This window comes from Ruditapes philippinarum, unplaced genomic scaffold, assembly GCF_026571515.1.
Source record: "Ruditapes philippinarum isolate M1 unplaced genomic scaffold, ASM2657151v2 ctg40_1_1_1_1, whole genome shotgun sequence".
In the NCBI taxonomy this organism is placed as follows: Eukaryota; Metazoa; Mollusca; class Bivalvia; order Venerida; family Veneridae; genus Ruditapes; species Ruditapes philippinarum.
In genome coordinates this window covers 34,016-52,287 of record NW_026863541.1, presented here as the reverse complement: position 1 = coordinate 52,287, position 18,272 = coordinate 34,016, and the positions used below count along the sequence as shown (strand labels likewise).

Sequence of the window (18,272 nt, the reverse complement as noted above, 5' to 3'; positions counted from 1 at the left end):
GGGTTATTTTTAACAAGCTTCAGTACACTTTTAATTGGACATGTTATGGACTTCCCCAAGGCGCATGCGCAGTTGTTGTTTACTTGCAAACGGGGATTCCGCAGAAATAGGCGCATACTTCGTGGACTGCACAAATTTCGCTAGATCTACAAGCTTCTCAAGATTAAAGTGTCTAATTCTGTTACAGATTAAGGTAAAGTACAATGCCAACTATAGAAAACGAGAATCCGGAGACAGAGGAAGAAGAAATGGACCAGGATTCGCCAGAGATGAACAGCTCGGATGACGAGTCGGATGGTGACGGTTCGGCGGCTGAAAGCAGCGATATTGGTATGACTTGCTCGTGTTAACTTAAAATTATGTCTCAATAGTATCGTATACTGTCGATGTCTATTAGAATTTTTGTTATTGTTTCTGAATGCTATTCTTTTAATCATATGTGTATGTTATTTCGGATAGATACTTTTTCGGATAACGTACGACTTTTTCGGATATCGTATGCATTGGTTCACCGCCGCATTCACATTTGGGCTGAACTGTACAGTACTGTAGGTTACTAGAATTAAAGACTTTAAGTGTTATCGACAAGCTACCGGTTTGGCAAATTTAATTAATGATTAATGTGAAAACTGGTTTCGTGGATGTTATATTGTACATGTAATTAAACATAACATATTATAATATTTAGCTCATTGATTATAACAATAAATATTGTGAGACATTGCTTTTTTAATATATTGACTATCTCCATTCACTGGGAAGACAGGCGTCTATGTTAATTGTAATATCAGTCCTCACTTTCCATTGGAGCGCTTGTCGCTGAGAAGGCTGAGGACCAGCTGCCAATGAGTGTAGGACAAAAGCCCTCCCGGACAAAAGCCCTCCTGTAAAAAAGTGACAAGGCGGACTGGACAAAAGCCCTCCCGTGAAAATGACAAGGTGGACAAAAGCCCTCCCGTAAATGTGACTTGGCGGACAAAAGCCCTCCCGTGAAAATAACAGGGCGGACAAAAGCCCTCCCATACATAAATGTACGTTGAATAGTTTATATTTTCTTTTCAATGCACTCAACATATTAAAATTGTAATCATGAATATATTTTTGTTTTCCATTGGCATAAGCGTGTTTGTATGAGCTTGAGCACATTCCTGAGAGGCATCTGAATAAGAAGTGCTAAATTTATAAGTGCATATTTATTCACATAGATATGAAGGATTACTCCTATGTGAAGTTAAGATTAATAGAGTAATAAATGATGAAAAGAAGTTAAAATTATCTAACTTAAAAGTTAAAGACATTTATAATGTGCCTTGTAATGAGTCAATTACTTTTAAAAGTGACTTTGTTTTTAACGACATTCGTGTAAAAAGTTACCTCGTTAAACATTTCAGGAAGGTATATTCAGAATAAAAGGTGGTTCTAGCTCATACACATACTTAGGCCAATTGAAAACAACAAGAAATATATGTAACAATTTTAATATGTTGAGTGCATTGAAAAAAACACAGGTATTCAACATACATATTTATTTTTGTTACGGGAGGGCTTTTGTCCGCCTTGTTAATTTCACGGGAGGGCTTTTGTCCGCCCAGTCATTTTCATGGGAGGGCTTTTGTCTGCCTTGTCATTTAGGTTCTCATTGACTGCCATACAGTGACCTACTTTTGGCCCAAAATTAATATCTTTGGCTAATACTGCATGGAAATTGCATGGAGGTAAATTTTCATTACTTTGTGCTTACATATAAACTCTTACAGGACATGACTGGTGACATGTTCGCGGTCTGTACTTAACAGCGAAAGCTGCATTTTGTGTCCTTGTGGGCAGACGGACCCTCATTAAATATAGACTACACACACATAAAATCAGTAATGTTTTGATGTTGGAATATTAAACTATTCATTGTTAAAAAGGTGCTTTTTAACCATGGGCACTTGGTTTCACAAGCAAAGAAATTATTCGATTAATTACTTTGTATACATGCATAAAAAACAGCCATGTTTGAAAGCAACAGAAGCTGGTTTACTGGTTTACATCTGACTGTAGTTATATTTTAACCTACATCTGTAACTTTATTTCTTTCTTTTTTTTCATCTCCAAACTAACATTTTACTTGATTATCAAATTTAAATGATTAAGTGTCATATTTTATATATAATTTTTCAGCCATATTTTAACTGAAAACTAGGAAGAGAATGGATGTTTGTAATTTCTTAATAAAAGCCTAATTTTGTGTGTTAAACATTTAACAATTTATTATTTCATAACAATCTCATTAAAAATAATTAGGGCCAAAAAGTGACTATTCCAAATTTGAAAATCTGGAAAATGATTTTGTAAATAGTATCAGGGTGACTCTTGAAATGACTCTTTTACCCTTCAAAGTTCCAAAAGGCCTGATTTGACCCTCAGGATTTTAACTGGAGGGTCAAATTTTGTTAAAATCATGGGGATTTGGCCTTGTAGTCGGTTAAACTTAGTCAAATGACCCTCAGGATTTCATGGCTAGTGAACACCCTGATAATACTAGATCTATTAGGTATCATTTGTGTTTTACATGCTTCTCTTTAAAATGATGTTTTAACAATATCATAAGGAAGTTTCACTTTGACTTATTTTCTCAATTTCAGAGTTAGTTGATGAGGAGGAATGCTCACGTAGACGAAATGAATGTTTAGATGATATGGTGGAACTAGAACGACAATTTTCAGATATCCGAGAACAGTTAGTATTGAGATAGTAGATATCTTTATATACTTGGTGTTAAATTAATTTGCATATATTTACCCTGTCCTAAGCAAGATATATCATTACAGATGATTACAGAAGAATGGACATTTATAATCATTTTAATATTATATAAAGTTTACCTTACATTTTAAACAGTCATGGTAAACATTTTAAATTACAGTTGAGTAGGTCTATCAACTTTCAGAGCACTTTGTCATAAAGATATATACATAGTTACCAATGTGTTTCAATGATTTTGAGTCAAATTGTTTCTTAGTAGACTCTTCCTCATTCATTTTATCATTATACCCCCAAAAACAAAGTTTGGGGGGGGTATATAGGAGTCACCCGGTGGTTGGTTGGTCGGTCGGTCCAGACGTCTGTTGCATTTTCCTTGTCCGGAGCATAAATTGAAGACTACTGGTTGGAATTAAAAACAACTTCATACAATTGTCAAACACAATAAGGGGAAGTGCAGTGCACAAGAACAATAACTCTTTCTAAAGTAATTACAGAGTTATTGCCCTTTGTTACTTTTCCATTGCTTTCTTTTGTCCGGACCATAACTTGAAGACTAATGGTTGGAATTCATTATAACTTCATACAATGGTCAAGCACATTGAGAGGAAGTGCAGTGCACAAGAACCATAACTCCATCTTGACTAATTACAGAGTTATTGCCCTTTGTTACTTTTCCTTGTCCAGAGCATAACTTAAAAGGTACTGGTTGGAATTCAAAACAACTTCATACAATGGTCAAGCACAATAAGAGGAAGTGCAGTGCACAAGAACCATAACTCCATCTTCAGTATTTATAGAGTCATTGCCCTTTGTTCCTTTTCCTTGTCTTTCTGGACTTATTACAGAGTTTTTTTCATAATTCAATAAAACTTCATCAATAGCAAACATAGAAAGGAAATGCAACATACAAGAACCACAACTGTCTTTAATTGCCCACAACCATAACTCTATATTTCAATTCTTTTACAAGGTATTCTGTTACTAGTAACAACCTCATTTCCGAAGCAGTCTTGTGGGGGTTTTAATCACATTTAGTGATAGTTCTAGTTTTAATTAGTATAATATTTGATACATTTGGAATACAAAATACATATTGTCAGACAATATTTCTTGTTTCTGGATGATTATTCTGTTCAAGTAATTAATATAGTTATGTTTGTGAAATGTTTGTAAATTTATTTTTCATTTACATAGGCAGTATAAAATCTAGAAAAAAATGTCAATATGTGTAACGTTTACATTTGTAATCATCAGATTATACAAGGAAAGATTAAACCAGATTGAAGCGAAGCTAGAAGAATTGCGTGCTGGGAAAGCTGTAGAATATCTAGAGCCACTTGGACAACTGCAGGAACAAATGCATGTTCGTACACAAGTAGCAGGTAAATATACATGTATAGATCATAAATATAATTACAATTTCAGTTTTAGTCATTCTCCATTTCAAGGCTGCATTGAACAAAGTTTCAAAAAGTAAAAATTAAGAAAATTTTATTAAGAGTTTGAGATACGGTATGTGTGTAAATATTTACAAAAATTCTCAGTCAACATTATTAAAAATCTGTGAAAAGTTTATCCCTTTGGAAGCATTAAAAAACAAAAAAATTATATGAAAATTACAGGCTCTGTTTGATTGAGTCTGTACATAAGGGATAATGAAAAAGTGTAACATTCCTCAAGGCTCATGCCCCCTAGCATTGGCTGGAGTGGTACTCAATTTTCAATGTTAATGTACTGAAGTCAAAGATTTGACATCTAAATCCTAAAGATGAGAATTCATTTAAAAAGGGAAATGAGAACAGTTAATTGTATATAATAAGTATTGAAATTATTTGCTCATCAGTATCGAAGGTTTTGGGTGAGCTATTAGTATCAAAGGGGGATGCTCCGTCGTCATGCGTGAACAATCGTCTTCATCGCTGAAACTCTGGGCAGATTTACTTCAAATTTGGTCTGTAGAATCCTTGTGACAGTCACACTTAAATTTGCTCATATCATATCAATTGGCCCCTTTTAGGGGTCAACAGAGCTAAAAATAGAAAAACCTTTTAACAACTTCTTCTACAGAACTAATGGATGGATGATCACCAAACTTTGTCTGTAGCATTTTTTGTTAGTCTTTTATCAAGTTTGCTCATATTAATTTGATTGGCCCCTTTTAGGGACCCCGCTAAAGCTAAAAATAGAAATACCTTTAAACGTCTGTTTCTACAGAACTTATTGATAGATGATCACCAAACTTTGTCTGTAGCATTCTTAGGTAGTCTTTTATCAAGTGTGCTCATATTAATTTGATTGGCCCCTTTTAAGGGCTGCTAAAGCTAAAAATAGAAATACATTTAAACATCTCCTTTTACAGAACTAATTGATGGATGATCACCAAATTTTGTCTGTAGCATTCTTGGGTTGTCTTTTATCAAGTTTGCTCATATTAATTTGTTTGGCACCTTTTAGGGGCCGCTAAAGCTAAAAATAGAAATACATTTAAATGTCTCCTTCTACAGATCTAATGGATGAATGATCACAAAACTTTGTCTGTAGCATTCTTAGGTAGTCTTTTATCAAGTTTGCTCATATTAATTTGATTGGCCCCTTTTAGGGGCCACTAACGCTAAAAATAGAGAAACCTTTGAACATCATCTCCTACTGAAATAATTGATGGATCACCAAACTTTGTCTGTAGCATTCTTATTAATCATAGGAGTCTTTTATCAAGTTTGCTCATATTAATTTGATTGGCCCCATTTAAGCTAAAGCTTAAATGCCCCAGGTCATGGCATTTCTTCAAATTATTGTTTAAAGATATTCTATGCTCAAATTTACTATTAGAAAATATTGACAATGGATAATTTTCAACACTGAAAAGCAGTTGTTTCTGATGAGCGTCTCAAGGCCATCATGGCCGCCTTATTATATTTTTTTAACTAGATATATCCAAATATTTTCAGGTATTTTGAAAGAGTTACGGATAAAGGCATGTATGACAAAACATGAAAGTGAAGAATTGGCAGCAAATCAGCACATGAGGGTACAAATGTTTAAATATCTTATTATTAATTGATAAATTGTGAATTGAAAAAAAAAGTTAATGGCTAGCAATATATGCATAAAAGTGTCAGAAATTTACCAAAACTTACCATTAAATGTTTTTAAAGAGAACTAGTATCTTATCTAGTTTGAGCTAGTAGAAGTAGTTCAACTTGAGATAATATAGAACAGACTTGGCTGACAAATACAGATACACAGCAGCCAGGGTTGTCAGTAAAAGAAATTTGGGTGGACAGTCAACCGTGTGTTTGAGGTAGTCGCGTTTGTTTTTGAATTTATCACATGCAACAAAAATTATTTTATAAGTTTTAAGGCAACCCCAAAATGAATTTGAAACAAATATTTTAGCCTACAGAAAACTGTCCCATCTGTGAAATGATGCCAGATTATAATGTTTATGAATAATAGAGCTGAGTTTGTGCTGTTATATTTAGTATTACCTTATGTATCAATAAAAATGTAATTACACATGATGTTTTTTTTCTCAGAGTGACAAGATGTTACTGTTTGACTCGATCAAGTCTGATTTGGAAGAGAAAATAAGAAGATTAGAAGAAGACAGACATAATATAGATATTTCATCAGGTATGTTATGATCATTACGATTATTTAGCATTAAACACAGCATGTCATTATGCAATAACAAAAGAATATAGAAATAATAGATTTATGAAACAAAAATAGGTCTACAGTCAATGTTATTAACTAGGTTTTCAACGAAAACTGGGTTATTGTAATGTCGAAGTTGGCAGACGGGCGTCAACTTTGGTTTCCGCTCAATAACTTGAGTTTGCTTTGGCCCCTATTGACACCAAACTTGGTGTCGGTAGTTTTAATCAAGAGGCAGCTTGCGGTTGCTATACAGCAAGGTCATGGTCACTGTTGCTAAAAATAGAAATTCAGTTTCTGCTCAATAACTTGTTTGCTTAGACCTATTGACACCAAACTTGGTGTATGGGTAGCTTATATCAAGAGGCAGCTTGCGGTTGCTACCCAGGTGTCTGTGATTATGGTCAAGGTCATGGCTGCTAAAAATAGAATTTCATTTTCCGCTCAGTAACTACAGTTTGCTCTGGCCTACTGACGCCAAAGTTTGTATCTGGGTAGCTTATATCAAGAGGCAGTTTGGGATTGCTACCAAGATGTGTTTGATCAAGATCAAGGTCACTGTTTCTAAAATTATAAATTAAACTTCCGCTCAATAACTTTAGTTTGCTTAGACCTATTGACACAAAACTTAGTACATGTATGTGAATACTTATATCAAAACACTAGTTGGACGGGCGGGTGTCAACTGTTGCTTAAAATAGAAATTAGGTCTCCGCATAATAACTCGAGAATGCTTAGACTTATTGGCACCAAATTAAGTATGTGGGTAGCTTATATCAAGAGGCAACTTGGGATTATATTTCATTCCAAATTCCTGTCACATCAATACCTGGTGGTTGAAAACCTGGTTTTCGTCGCATTGCGGCACTTCTTGTATGTACTTTCGTTTTCTGTGTTAAAAACTAGAATTACTGTTTATAAATGATCTGATAAAAAAAATCACAAACAATTGAACACAGTTTGTCAAAACATGTTTTTATAAGCTTCAGCTGTGATAAATAACAAAAGAAATGATGTAAACCAACACATGTTTATCGTATAAATGTGATTAAAATAATATTTTTTCGAAATTCTAAACATTCACATAAATAACTGTTATTTTCACACTTAGGCTTGCTTATAAATGACTTAGTTATAAAGATACAAGAATCATGTATTTTGTTAAGCAATTTATCTTGTGTGTTTAGAGTCAGAATAAACAGTACTACTACTGCAATGTTGAGAAATATGGTTATAAGTGCTTTTAACCTTGTTGGGTTAAAAGGCAGACAACTTTGCAACTAGGCCACCTCTCTTTTATACTATGAAATATTCAAATTTGGAGTTTTTTCTCCCTTTTTCTTTGTTCTAATTTTTAAAAAATTTTGGTCCATTCATCCAAGAATTTCTTTATGCACTATTGTTATTAGCTACAAAAACTAAAGAATTTTATCTCTGGGGTGTCAGATATATACAATGTACATTTTTTTTATCTGGGCTTGGATAATTTTAAAACTGATAAGAGCTTAAGAAATCTCTGTACAATTTGCAATAGATAACACCACACTGTCAGTTAAAACACTTTAATAGTACAAATTTTGTTATTTTCAGATTTATGGAACGAAAGTCAGTCACAAAAGAAAAATAAAAGGAAATCCGATCCTTTCAACCCTGATCGTAGACGTAAACCGGTCACTGTGACCGGACCTTACCTTGTATATATGTTAAAAGATGTTGATATTATAGATGATTGGACTGCTATCAAAAAGGTTTGTATTTAGTTATTCAATTGATTATAGTACACCGTTATGAGCCGTGTCACGACAAAACCAACATAATGGGTTTGTGACCAGCATGGATCCAGACCAGCCTGCGCATCCGCGCAATCTGGTCAGGATCCATGCTGTTCACTTACAAACCCTATAACAAGTAGAGAAACTGATGGCGAACAGCATGGATCCTGATCAGACTGCGCGAATGCGCAGGCTGGTCTGGATCCATGCTGGTCGCAAACCCATTATGTTGCTTTTGTCATGACGCGGCTCTTAAAGATAATGAGTGATTAGCCAATTGACACCTTGCCTTGAGGTTATAAAACTGTATTCTTTTTCAAATCTCAGGAATTTCATTGGTCATTTTACATTCTGAGCCGGTTTCTGACCAATCAAATATCTGAGATATGAGATTCAGCTAAAGAATAGAGCCAGGTAGGCACATTACACTAGAATGCATCTGTCTGATCAGGCTCTACACTGTTGGATGAAAAATTATTATCTTTATAAATTTGCATGCTTGTAACATCACGTTTCAATGGATAATCATAATGCTTACATAGTTGCTGTCAATATATGAATAAATGATTTTTATGCCCCTGCCATGTAATGGCCGGGGCATATAGTGTTACCCTGTTCCGTCCTTCCGTCATTCCGTCCTTCCGTCATTCCGTCCTTCCGTCATTCTGTCATTCCGTCATCATCAGTTTCCGTTCATTATCTTAGTAACGGTTGCATATATTCAACTCAAATTTGACATATGGATATGTCATGAGAAAATACAGGTCAAGTTCGAATTTGGTCATGGTTCGATGATTTTTGGCAGAGTTATGCCCCTTTTACTTTGAAAATAATATGAAATTTTCAGTTTCCGTTCATTATCTCCCCAACGGTACAACACATTCAAATCAAATTTGACATATGGATATGTCATGAGAAAATACAGGTCAAGCTCGAATTTGGTCATGGTTCGATGATTTTTGGCAGAGTTATGCCCCTTTTACTTTGAAAATAATATGAAATTTTCAGTTTCCATTCATTATCTCCCCAACGGTACAACACATTCAAATCAAATTTGACATATGGATATGTCATGAGAAAATACAGGTCAAGTTCGAATTTGGTCATGGTTCGATGATGTTTGGCAGAGTTATGCCCCTTTTACTTTGAAAATAATATGAAATTTTCAGTTTCCGTTCATTATCTCCCCAACGTTACAACACATTCAAATCAAATTTGACATATGGATATGTCATGAGAAAATACAGGTCAAGTTTGAATTTGGTCATGGTTCGATGATTTTTGGCAGAGTTATGCCCCTTTTACTTTGAAAATAATATGAAATTTTCAGTTTCCGTTCATTATCTCCCCAACGGTACAACACATTCAAATCAAATTTGACATATGGATATGTCATGAGAAAATACAGGTCAAGTTCGAATTTGGTCATGGTTCGATGATTTTTGGCAGAGTTATGCCCCTTTTACTTTGAAAATAATATGAAATTTTCAGTTTCCGTTCATTATCTCCCCAACGGTACAACACATTCAAATCAAATTTGACATATGGATATGTCATGAGAAAATACAGGTCAAGTTCGAATTTGGTCATGGTTCGATGATTTTTGGCAGAGTTATGCCCCTTTTACTTTGAAAATAATATGAAATTTTCAGTTTCCGTTCATTATCTCCCCAACGGTACAACACATTCAACTCAAATTTGACATATGGATATGTCATGAGAAAATACAGGTCAAGTTTGAATTTGGTCATGGTTCGATGATTTTTGGCAGAGTTATGCTCCTTTTACTTTGAAAATAATATGAAATTTTCAGTTTCCGTTCATTATCTCCCCAACGGTACAACACATTCAACTCAAATTTGACATATGGATATGTCATGAGAAAATACAGGTCAAGTTTGAATTTGGTCATGGTTCGATGATTTTTGGCAGAGTTATGCTCCTTTTACTTTGAAAATAATATGAAATTTTCAGTTTCTGTTTATTATCTCCCCAACAGTACAACACATTCAACTCAAATTTCACATATGGATATGTTTTTGGAATGCCCAGGTCAAGTTTGAATTTGGTCATGGTTCAATGATTTTTGGCAGAGTAATGCCCCTTTCACTTTGAAAATAATATGAAATTTACAGTTTCTGTTCATTATCTACCCAACAGTGTTACATATTCAACTCAAATTTGATAAATGGATATGTCATAGGAATGGGCAGGTCAAGTTGAAATTTGGTCATGGTTCAATGATTTTTTGGCAGAGTTATGTCCCTTTCACTTTGAAAATAATATAGATACATCTTAGGAATAAGCAGTTTAAGTTTGAATTTGGTCGTGGTTCAATGATTTTGGACAAACTTATCTTTCTTGAATATTGGAAAAATTTTGAACCCTCAGTTTCAGCACTCATACTTTTGTGGAAATGTATGTAGCCATTATTTTGGCTACAAATATGAAATATGCTATTTTCAAAAGGTTAAGACTGAATAATTTCAGTGCCTTGAACATTGTATGAAAATGGTTTGTGTAAACGTTGAAAAGTTTTAAGGGCTTTGAACTTAAAATGAAAACAATAATTTGTGCAAACAAATTTGGAACTAAATATTATAACATCTGAAATTTTGGCTGCATGCGGGGGCATCCGTGGCATGATGACACATTTCTAGTTTTTTATCTAAAAAAGGAGTTTGCTGTAACAGTATTATAAGTTCGTTATAATGATTCCTGACAGGTTATATGGCCATCAATAGAATTCTCACCTAGTGGCTTGGGTTATATGTAATAGTTATAGTATATGAAACAAGTTAGTTACAAGGATAAAACACTGGCTGGGGCAACATGAGGGATGTTTCTGCTTAAAAATTGTAGAGACGACTTTTTTTTGCAGAAATATCCCAACACATGCCTAGTATATACATGTAATGACATGTTTGAATTTGCTAGTAAAGTGCAATATTATGTAACTGTAAATATTTTGTCTTAATCAACGACAGTAGGCAAAGAAAATTTAGTAAAAATATGTACATGATTACACTGGAATCAGGAAGACATTTATTCCTAAGTTTAAGCGGAGTGTTTACCTTGCTCTACTGCTTTTAAACAGAACCATTTAAAAGAATGCAATTGGAAGGAAATATCTTTGGCTACAATATTAAGTATTTTGCATAAATGTACATACATGTAACTTTTAAGTAAAACATTCACCCATTTTAAGTCTAACATTTTCACTATTTTGTTTCCAGGCTTTAAAACAACAGCAACAACAGCAACAATTACATAAAAGAAGACCAGAATGTAAGTTTGAAACATGATTGTTATTTGAAACTTCTGTTACAGTTTTTAAAAGTAATTTTGAATTGTTAATATATGGCAATATCTTATTCATAATGGTGTGAACTTTAAATTTTCATGTTTATAAAAAGATGAAATTTTCTTTCACAAATTTCAATCATTCTTACATCAAAAATTTAATGTCATTTTTTTGTTGTTGATAAATACGTTGTTTGATGTCAGGCAACTTGTGTTGCCAAAATGCTTCCCAGGCATTGTGTCATCATCTGTTATTATTGGTTAATAAAGTCATGTGCACTACATAATGCACTTTGCCAGGTGTAAAAGAAGCACAATATGCTGATAATATAGAGTACTTGCTGCAAAATCATTATTATTCATGGGAGACTAATTTTGGTTTTCCTGCAAAATCATACATGGGAGACTAATTTTAGTGGTTTTCCTGCATAGGTCAGTCAACGAATTTAAGATCCAAAATTTTATTTTGTTTGCTGTGCAATTTATTTATGTTACATATTTTTCTTTATACTTTTTTCTGTGAAACAAAGAACCCACAAATTAAAGATCTCACAAAAGTGTCCATTTTGACGTAATTTTGTGCCCGCAAAATAATATGAATTCACTGTACACTGTATATAAATTAGTAAGTAATGTTTGTCTATTTTCAGATAAACAAACAATACAAGTGAGATGAGAGGAAGCTTAAGGTACATTGTCTCATATCTGCTGTTTACAGCATCTGTAAAATTAATGTTTCTTTGGTTGGGGTGTCACAGTTAGCAAAAAATGTAAACAGTTTAAAGTGCAACCGAATAACCGTGTTAAATGTTTAACCATCCATACTAAAACAACTCTTATATTTTCAACATAAACTTTTGTTGCTTAATGACAAGATATGACATTTAGTTTGTATATTGTTGTACTCAACAAGATTAAAAAAAGTATCAAGGTAAAGAGTAACTATTTTCAATATGGGCCATATTGTACAAAATGAGATAGCTTGCAATTTGAAAAAAAAAAAACAGGTCTGTACAACTATGGTAAATTTAAAAAAATGTATCTTGTCTAAGGAAACACAGGTAATATTTAAAATCATTCTGTATTTGGCTATTGGTGGTATACTTACCTAGGTCATCTGTTACTGAATTTTCCTCTGGGGAGGCGGGAGGGCTAAAAACTGACAGAACCCGTTTAGGAGGATAAATGTAAATTCCATACACTTTGGCCATTGGCTGATAAAAATAACAAACCTTTGCCACTAATTCAGAGCAAAGTTATACTGCGCGTCAATGCAGTCTCACAAGGCTGTATACTGTCCACTTCTCAGTTCTAATGTTCATATATCGAAATCTCTTAAAATACTTCTGGACTTTACTAAATTTAAAGCTGGCCAGTTAATTTTTTTTCTTTAAGTTCATTGTAGTCTGAACAGGTTGTGCATTGTAATTGCCTCAATTTTAGTTTAGTGTTGCAATCCTACAACCCCTAAAAACCCTCGATGAAATGTTCCAAAATAGAAACAAGCCAAGTCCACTATAAGAATTCATAAGGGTAGTGTTTATATATGTTTTCTTTATATTATTGCAGGTGCTACTGATGACAGTGTGTTCTTTATGAGTGCTGAATGACCATCTTTATGACCAATGACCTTTAGAGAGTGAAGGAATATAAAACATGCACAGACAGTGACCAGTATGTGTTACTGTATCATTGAAAAAAATTAGAAAATTTATGACATTCTTCGAGCTTTAATGGCATGGACAAATGAAGAAATATAAGGATTTTGAAACTCTTAACAATAAAAAAACAGAGCTAATCCAGTATGATAAAAAATACCACATTGGTAAAATTTGGAATTAAAACCTGTAGTTAAGTGAAGAAACAACAGTTTAAAACTCGGGTCAAAGCAAAACGCATTTCCATTTGAATTACATGAAGAAACTTTACAGTACAATACAATTTACTGGTGCATGTTCTTTGCGCATGTCTGAAATTAAATTAATAGGGCCAATTTCGCTAGAATCAAGTGGGGGTACTTGAAGAAAAAGTGAAGGCCCAGGGGCAGCAGCCTGACCCTCCACCTTTGAACATCAGAATAAAAGAAAGGCCTACTAAATTTTGCTGTTGCTGGCATCTGCGTTTTAAACAGGAATTTCCTGTTTGGTTAAGACTTTGTTGTATTATTATTTATATTCATCCGTACTTTGTGTATTGAATTTGAGGTAAAAGATGTATTGTGATTAAAATATTTTTAAAACTTGATACTGTTAAATGAAATTTTACTGAAGTATGAAATACACAATGTTATATTATGTGGCATATGACTCAAAATAACTCAAAAGTTAAGGAAATATATGGATTGTAATAGAAGTGAGGTACTTGTTAATATGTATTAAAATCTAGACACTTGGAATGAGAAGCCCACCCTCCTCTGAAAATAATAATGAAAGCACTATTTAGTAATAATATGCCATGGTATACACTTGATTAAAATTTAACAGAATTCATTTTTATCTGACACTTAGTTTCCAATCAAATAATATTATCAAGAGTTTCAACAGTTATCAAAATAGAACAGAACAAGTTAAATGTTCCAATACATTTTCAACAGATCCTATTAAATGCAAACACATTTTGTTTTTGAGGTACCTTTTGGTAAACAGGTGCAGATAAGAAAAGAGCGAGGCACTTAAAGGAACCATCTACCAAGTGTTTATGTAAATGTATAGAAAAAAATAAACAAAATTTTTTTTTGCAACCCCTCTTTATTAAACTTTAATATTTCAGAGTATCTTTACAAAGAGCCAGTGCATGATTTAGGCCTTCAGGTTTTCAAAATTGGGTAATTCTAGCTTTAAGGAAAGTATTACAGTCAAACCTATGTTAAAGAACTCCTGAATAAAGGTAGCCACCCAAATAACGTCCACTTTTGAGAATCCTTCAATGATAAAATATAATAAAGTAACCTCCAAGTAAAGACCACTTAACTATAATTAATGACAAAGATTTATCTCTCCTTGGGTGCCCCTTGTTCACAGGTTTCACTGTACATGTTGATGTTTTTGGAGAAGCTAGGAATGTAATAAAAACAGACTGATTTTTGCTATATAATTTTATTTATGCAACAAATGAAATGTTCAAAAGGCTTAGTTATAATTTATAAATTGTGACAAAATACATGTATTTGTTTATGTTTTACATTATGTACATATATTGTAAATAATAGAGTACTGAAAACAATTCTTCCGTTGTTGTCTTTTATAAACACTTCATATTTTCACATTATGTATGAATAAACAATTTCCATATTTAACCGATATCCCAAAGAAGATACCTCTTCTTTAAAGTGTCTTTCAAGTAATGAAAGTTGTAACAACGTAAACAGGATTTGTGTCTGTTTAAAACACAAATGTGTTAATATTATCCAAAATTGACATGTAACTGTCACAGATATCACATTTAAGAAAATTTTATACGTAAAACATAATCACTATCATATAACAATTTCGCCATTTGCAGAGTTTGTACAACTGAACTAAGTTCATATTTTTGTATTCATAAACAAGATGAGGTTGGTTTTTTTTTTTTTTAATGACATATTCATATTGTGTAAAAAAATTAACAAAGGATGAACAGACATCATAATTTTTTCGTTGCCGTTTGTCTTTTTTTTATTTCTTCCAATAATAGTTTATCTCTAGTTTTTTCGAAATGTTTCAGCTGAAAATAGAAAAAAAAAATAATTGAGCATCAACATTTTTCAATGGTTAATGATTCGATATTCATATACACTAGAATGGCATACATGTATTTAGGTTAAAAAGGTTATTAATTCAGAACAACAGGTCATAGTAATTGCATGTATCAATATATCGTGGTTGAGAACTGTTCACTATTTAGGGGAGAAAATGTGAAAGAGGTTGGATAGCTCATTTGGTACACCCGCAAAATGGTATCTTGAGGTTCCAGGCCCGATCTGGCTGCACATTTTTCTCACCTTGTTAGCTGTCATCAATTGAAATGATATCAATGTGTCATAGATATTTTTTGTTGATAAATTATTGATACAAATTTGAAAAAGAAAAAGTGTTTTGACTTATTAAAGACATGTCTAGAAATAATAAATAAACGCCCAAAACATTTACAGGAGCAGAAATCCTGAATAATTTCCAAATACTGTAATACAAAACAGCCTCTGCTGACAAACATCCTTTGGAAAACAAAGATTTTGGTTGTTGCTGAAATGTTGTGCTCTAGAGAGAATTTGAGCCGCGTCGCGACAAAACCAACATAATGGGTTTGCGATCAGCATGGATCCAGACCAGCCTGCACATCTGCGCAGTCTGATCAGGATCCATGCTGTTCGCTTACCAACCCTATTACAAGTAGAGAAACTGATAGCAAACAGCATGGATTCTGATCAGACTGCGCGGATGCGCAGGCTGGTCTGGATCAATGCTGGTCGCAAACACACTATGTTGGTTTTGTCGTGATGCGGCTCTATTATACTTAAAACTTTCCTTTGGGATAATTAACTGATATTGTTGTTCTACAGAGGCTTTTGTTTTAGAGAGGTTGCACTGTAAATGAAGGAATAAAAGAGCCTTATCTATAATGCTACAAAACCTAACTCACCCAAATTTTAGGGCAATCTGCTTCATATTTTTCTAATGTTGCTTTACATTTATATAAATCTTGATCATTATCGTCAAGGCATTTGAAGTGTGCATCTCTTGCTGTGTAACATTTTTCTCGTTGTTTCTTTAAGGGTGGATCAGACATTGTAAATGACCTGAAACATTGTATGAAAGTTTTATTTATTTACGATTGTAGACATGTAGACATTTATTAGTTATAAATTTACAATGTCTTACCATGAAACCATCATTCTGGCTGTATACTTGTGATCTGGGGATTGGGAAACCCAGGTTTTTTTTCCAGGATTTTGGGAACATGACCCATACCCATGGAACTGGGAATTTCAGCAATGTTCTGTTAAAATTTGGGAAAAAATTCATGACTTAAATTTGGCAGTGATTAAATATATGCAAAGAATCACTGTCTAGGATGGCATCTTCATACATTTAAACACCATAACAGTGAAGAAGCCCTTATTTTCAAATATTTTAGAATTTGTTATTCAATATTCTTATTTTGTAACTTGCAATTGGGAATATTTTCCTGTGAATTGGGAAAAATAATATACTTTTTTTCAATTGGGAATATGACCGAATATCGGCTATAAAATAAACAAACAAAAATCCCTGGACCCAAATTGTGACATACATTAAAATTTTTACATTTTGTTGGAACCATTCTAAAATGATGATATATACATGCCATTGCAGCTTCTTTATTATGTTAACATAAAAATTCTTTTTTTTACTCAAAAATTTGATGTTATATAGTAAAATGTTAATTTTGTGATTGATAACAAAAGTGTTAAGATGATGACTTGTGTCACTGTGTGTCAAGTTGCCAGGTTGGACGCTTGCTCTTAATGCCAACAAGAGCCAACACCAAGTGAAGGCCTCACTCAACTTTATTTTAATTCCAAAGGCAAGCATTTCATAAGAAAAAATTGTATTGAATGGTTTAAATTAGTTTAATACAGATCAAGCAAGATTAAAAAAATTTGACCTTGATGGTCAAGGTCATATTTCAGTTGAGATAAAGATGTTGTTTTGTCACGGTATCAGGTCATATTACAATTTTGAATTATATTCAGCATGTCTGTTTAGTCAAGAGTTTTTTGTCCAAGTCTGAATGAAATCCCATAAACAAAATGACAAAAAGTTATAACTTATAGCCAGTTCCCAGCAAAAATTCAATAATTTTACCTTTGAATGTCAAGGTTCATATTAAAGGTCAACTTTTCATCCAAAACCATCATGAAGGGGTCAATTGTGTTGGGTGTCGTTCCCGAGTATGACAAACAATCCGTTCAATGGCATTGATGATTCTTCAATTAAAAAGTTATAGCCAATAAGGCAAAAAGGCTCTGAATTCATAAAACCTTAACCTTCAAAGTCAAGGTCAATTTTGAACAACGGTCAAGTTCAGTTTAATCTTCTGTACACCTTGTTGTAAACTTTAAACGGTAAAGGCTCTTGTGTCCAAGTTGAAGTATGAAGACAATTGATTAATTTATAAAATAATAGCCAGTTACCGCAAAAATTAAGCAAACTTCAATTATTTGATCTTCATGGTTAAGTCAAGGTCATTTATAAGTCAAGGTCAAGTTTAGTTTGATTTTCTTGAAGGTCTGGGCTTAACATTGTTGTCTACATGCATGAAGACAATGATCCTTCATAGATTAAAAAGTGATTGCCTGTTTAAAAATTGACTTGAGGGTCAAGGTCATTTGTTTGTAAGACCAAGTTCAGCTTGGTCTCCTTGAAGCCCTTGTCCAAAGTGTAAGGCAATCTATCCAGAACAAACAAAAGTATGTGTATGACCAAAGTTTAAGAATGGCAATGGCATCAGCAACGTCAACATAAACAATTTTCTCTGGAAAAGTTATGGTAAAATAAAAAAAAAATGATAAAGAAGTGAAAAGCAAGTAAATAAAGTTAAGTTCAGCTAGTGAGATGGATCATAGGCATTTGGCTCATTTATCTTGTCAAGAATGATTCAGAAATAACTAATAATAATTTTACCTTAATACAGTGAATTGCAAAATTATTGCCATCAAATATGTAAAATACTGTTCTACTGAAAATAAATTTTGTCAGTTTGATTGCTTATTGGAGATTTTTTACCACTGGTTAGCTCAATAGTTAGAGCATTGGACAATGAAGTGGCCGG

General features: G+C 33.1%; 1 protein-coding gene across 1 annotated transcript; it reads left to right on the top strand.

The window, feature by feature from the left end:
• Nucleotides 1-69: 69 nt before the first annotated feature.
• Nucleotides 70-14,707, top strand: LOC132722420 (breast cancer metastasis-suppressor 1-like protein-A). The gene is made up of 9 exons (XM_060706927.1): nucleotides 70-330; nucleotides 2,631-2,724; nucleotides 4,006-4,133; nucleotides 5,700-5,779; nucleotides 6,288-6,384; nucleotides 7,999-8,156; nucleotides 11,417-11,468; nucleotides 12,134-12,172; nucleotides 13,053-14,707. The coding sequence occupies exons 1-8, from the start codon at nucleotides 204-206 to the stop codon at nucleotides 12,157-12,159; spliced, it is 762 nt and encodes a 253-aa protein (XP_060562910.1). The 5' UTR covers nucleotides 70-203; the 3' UTR covers nucleotides 12,160-12,172; nucleotides 13,053-14,707.
• Nucleotides 14,708-18,272: the final 3,565 nt, after the last annotated feature.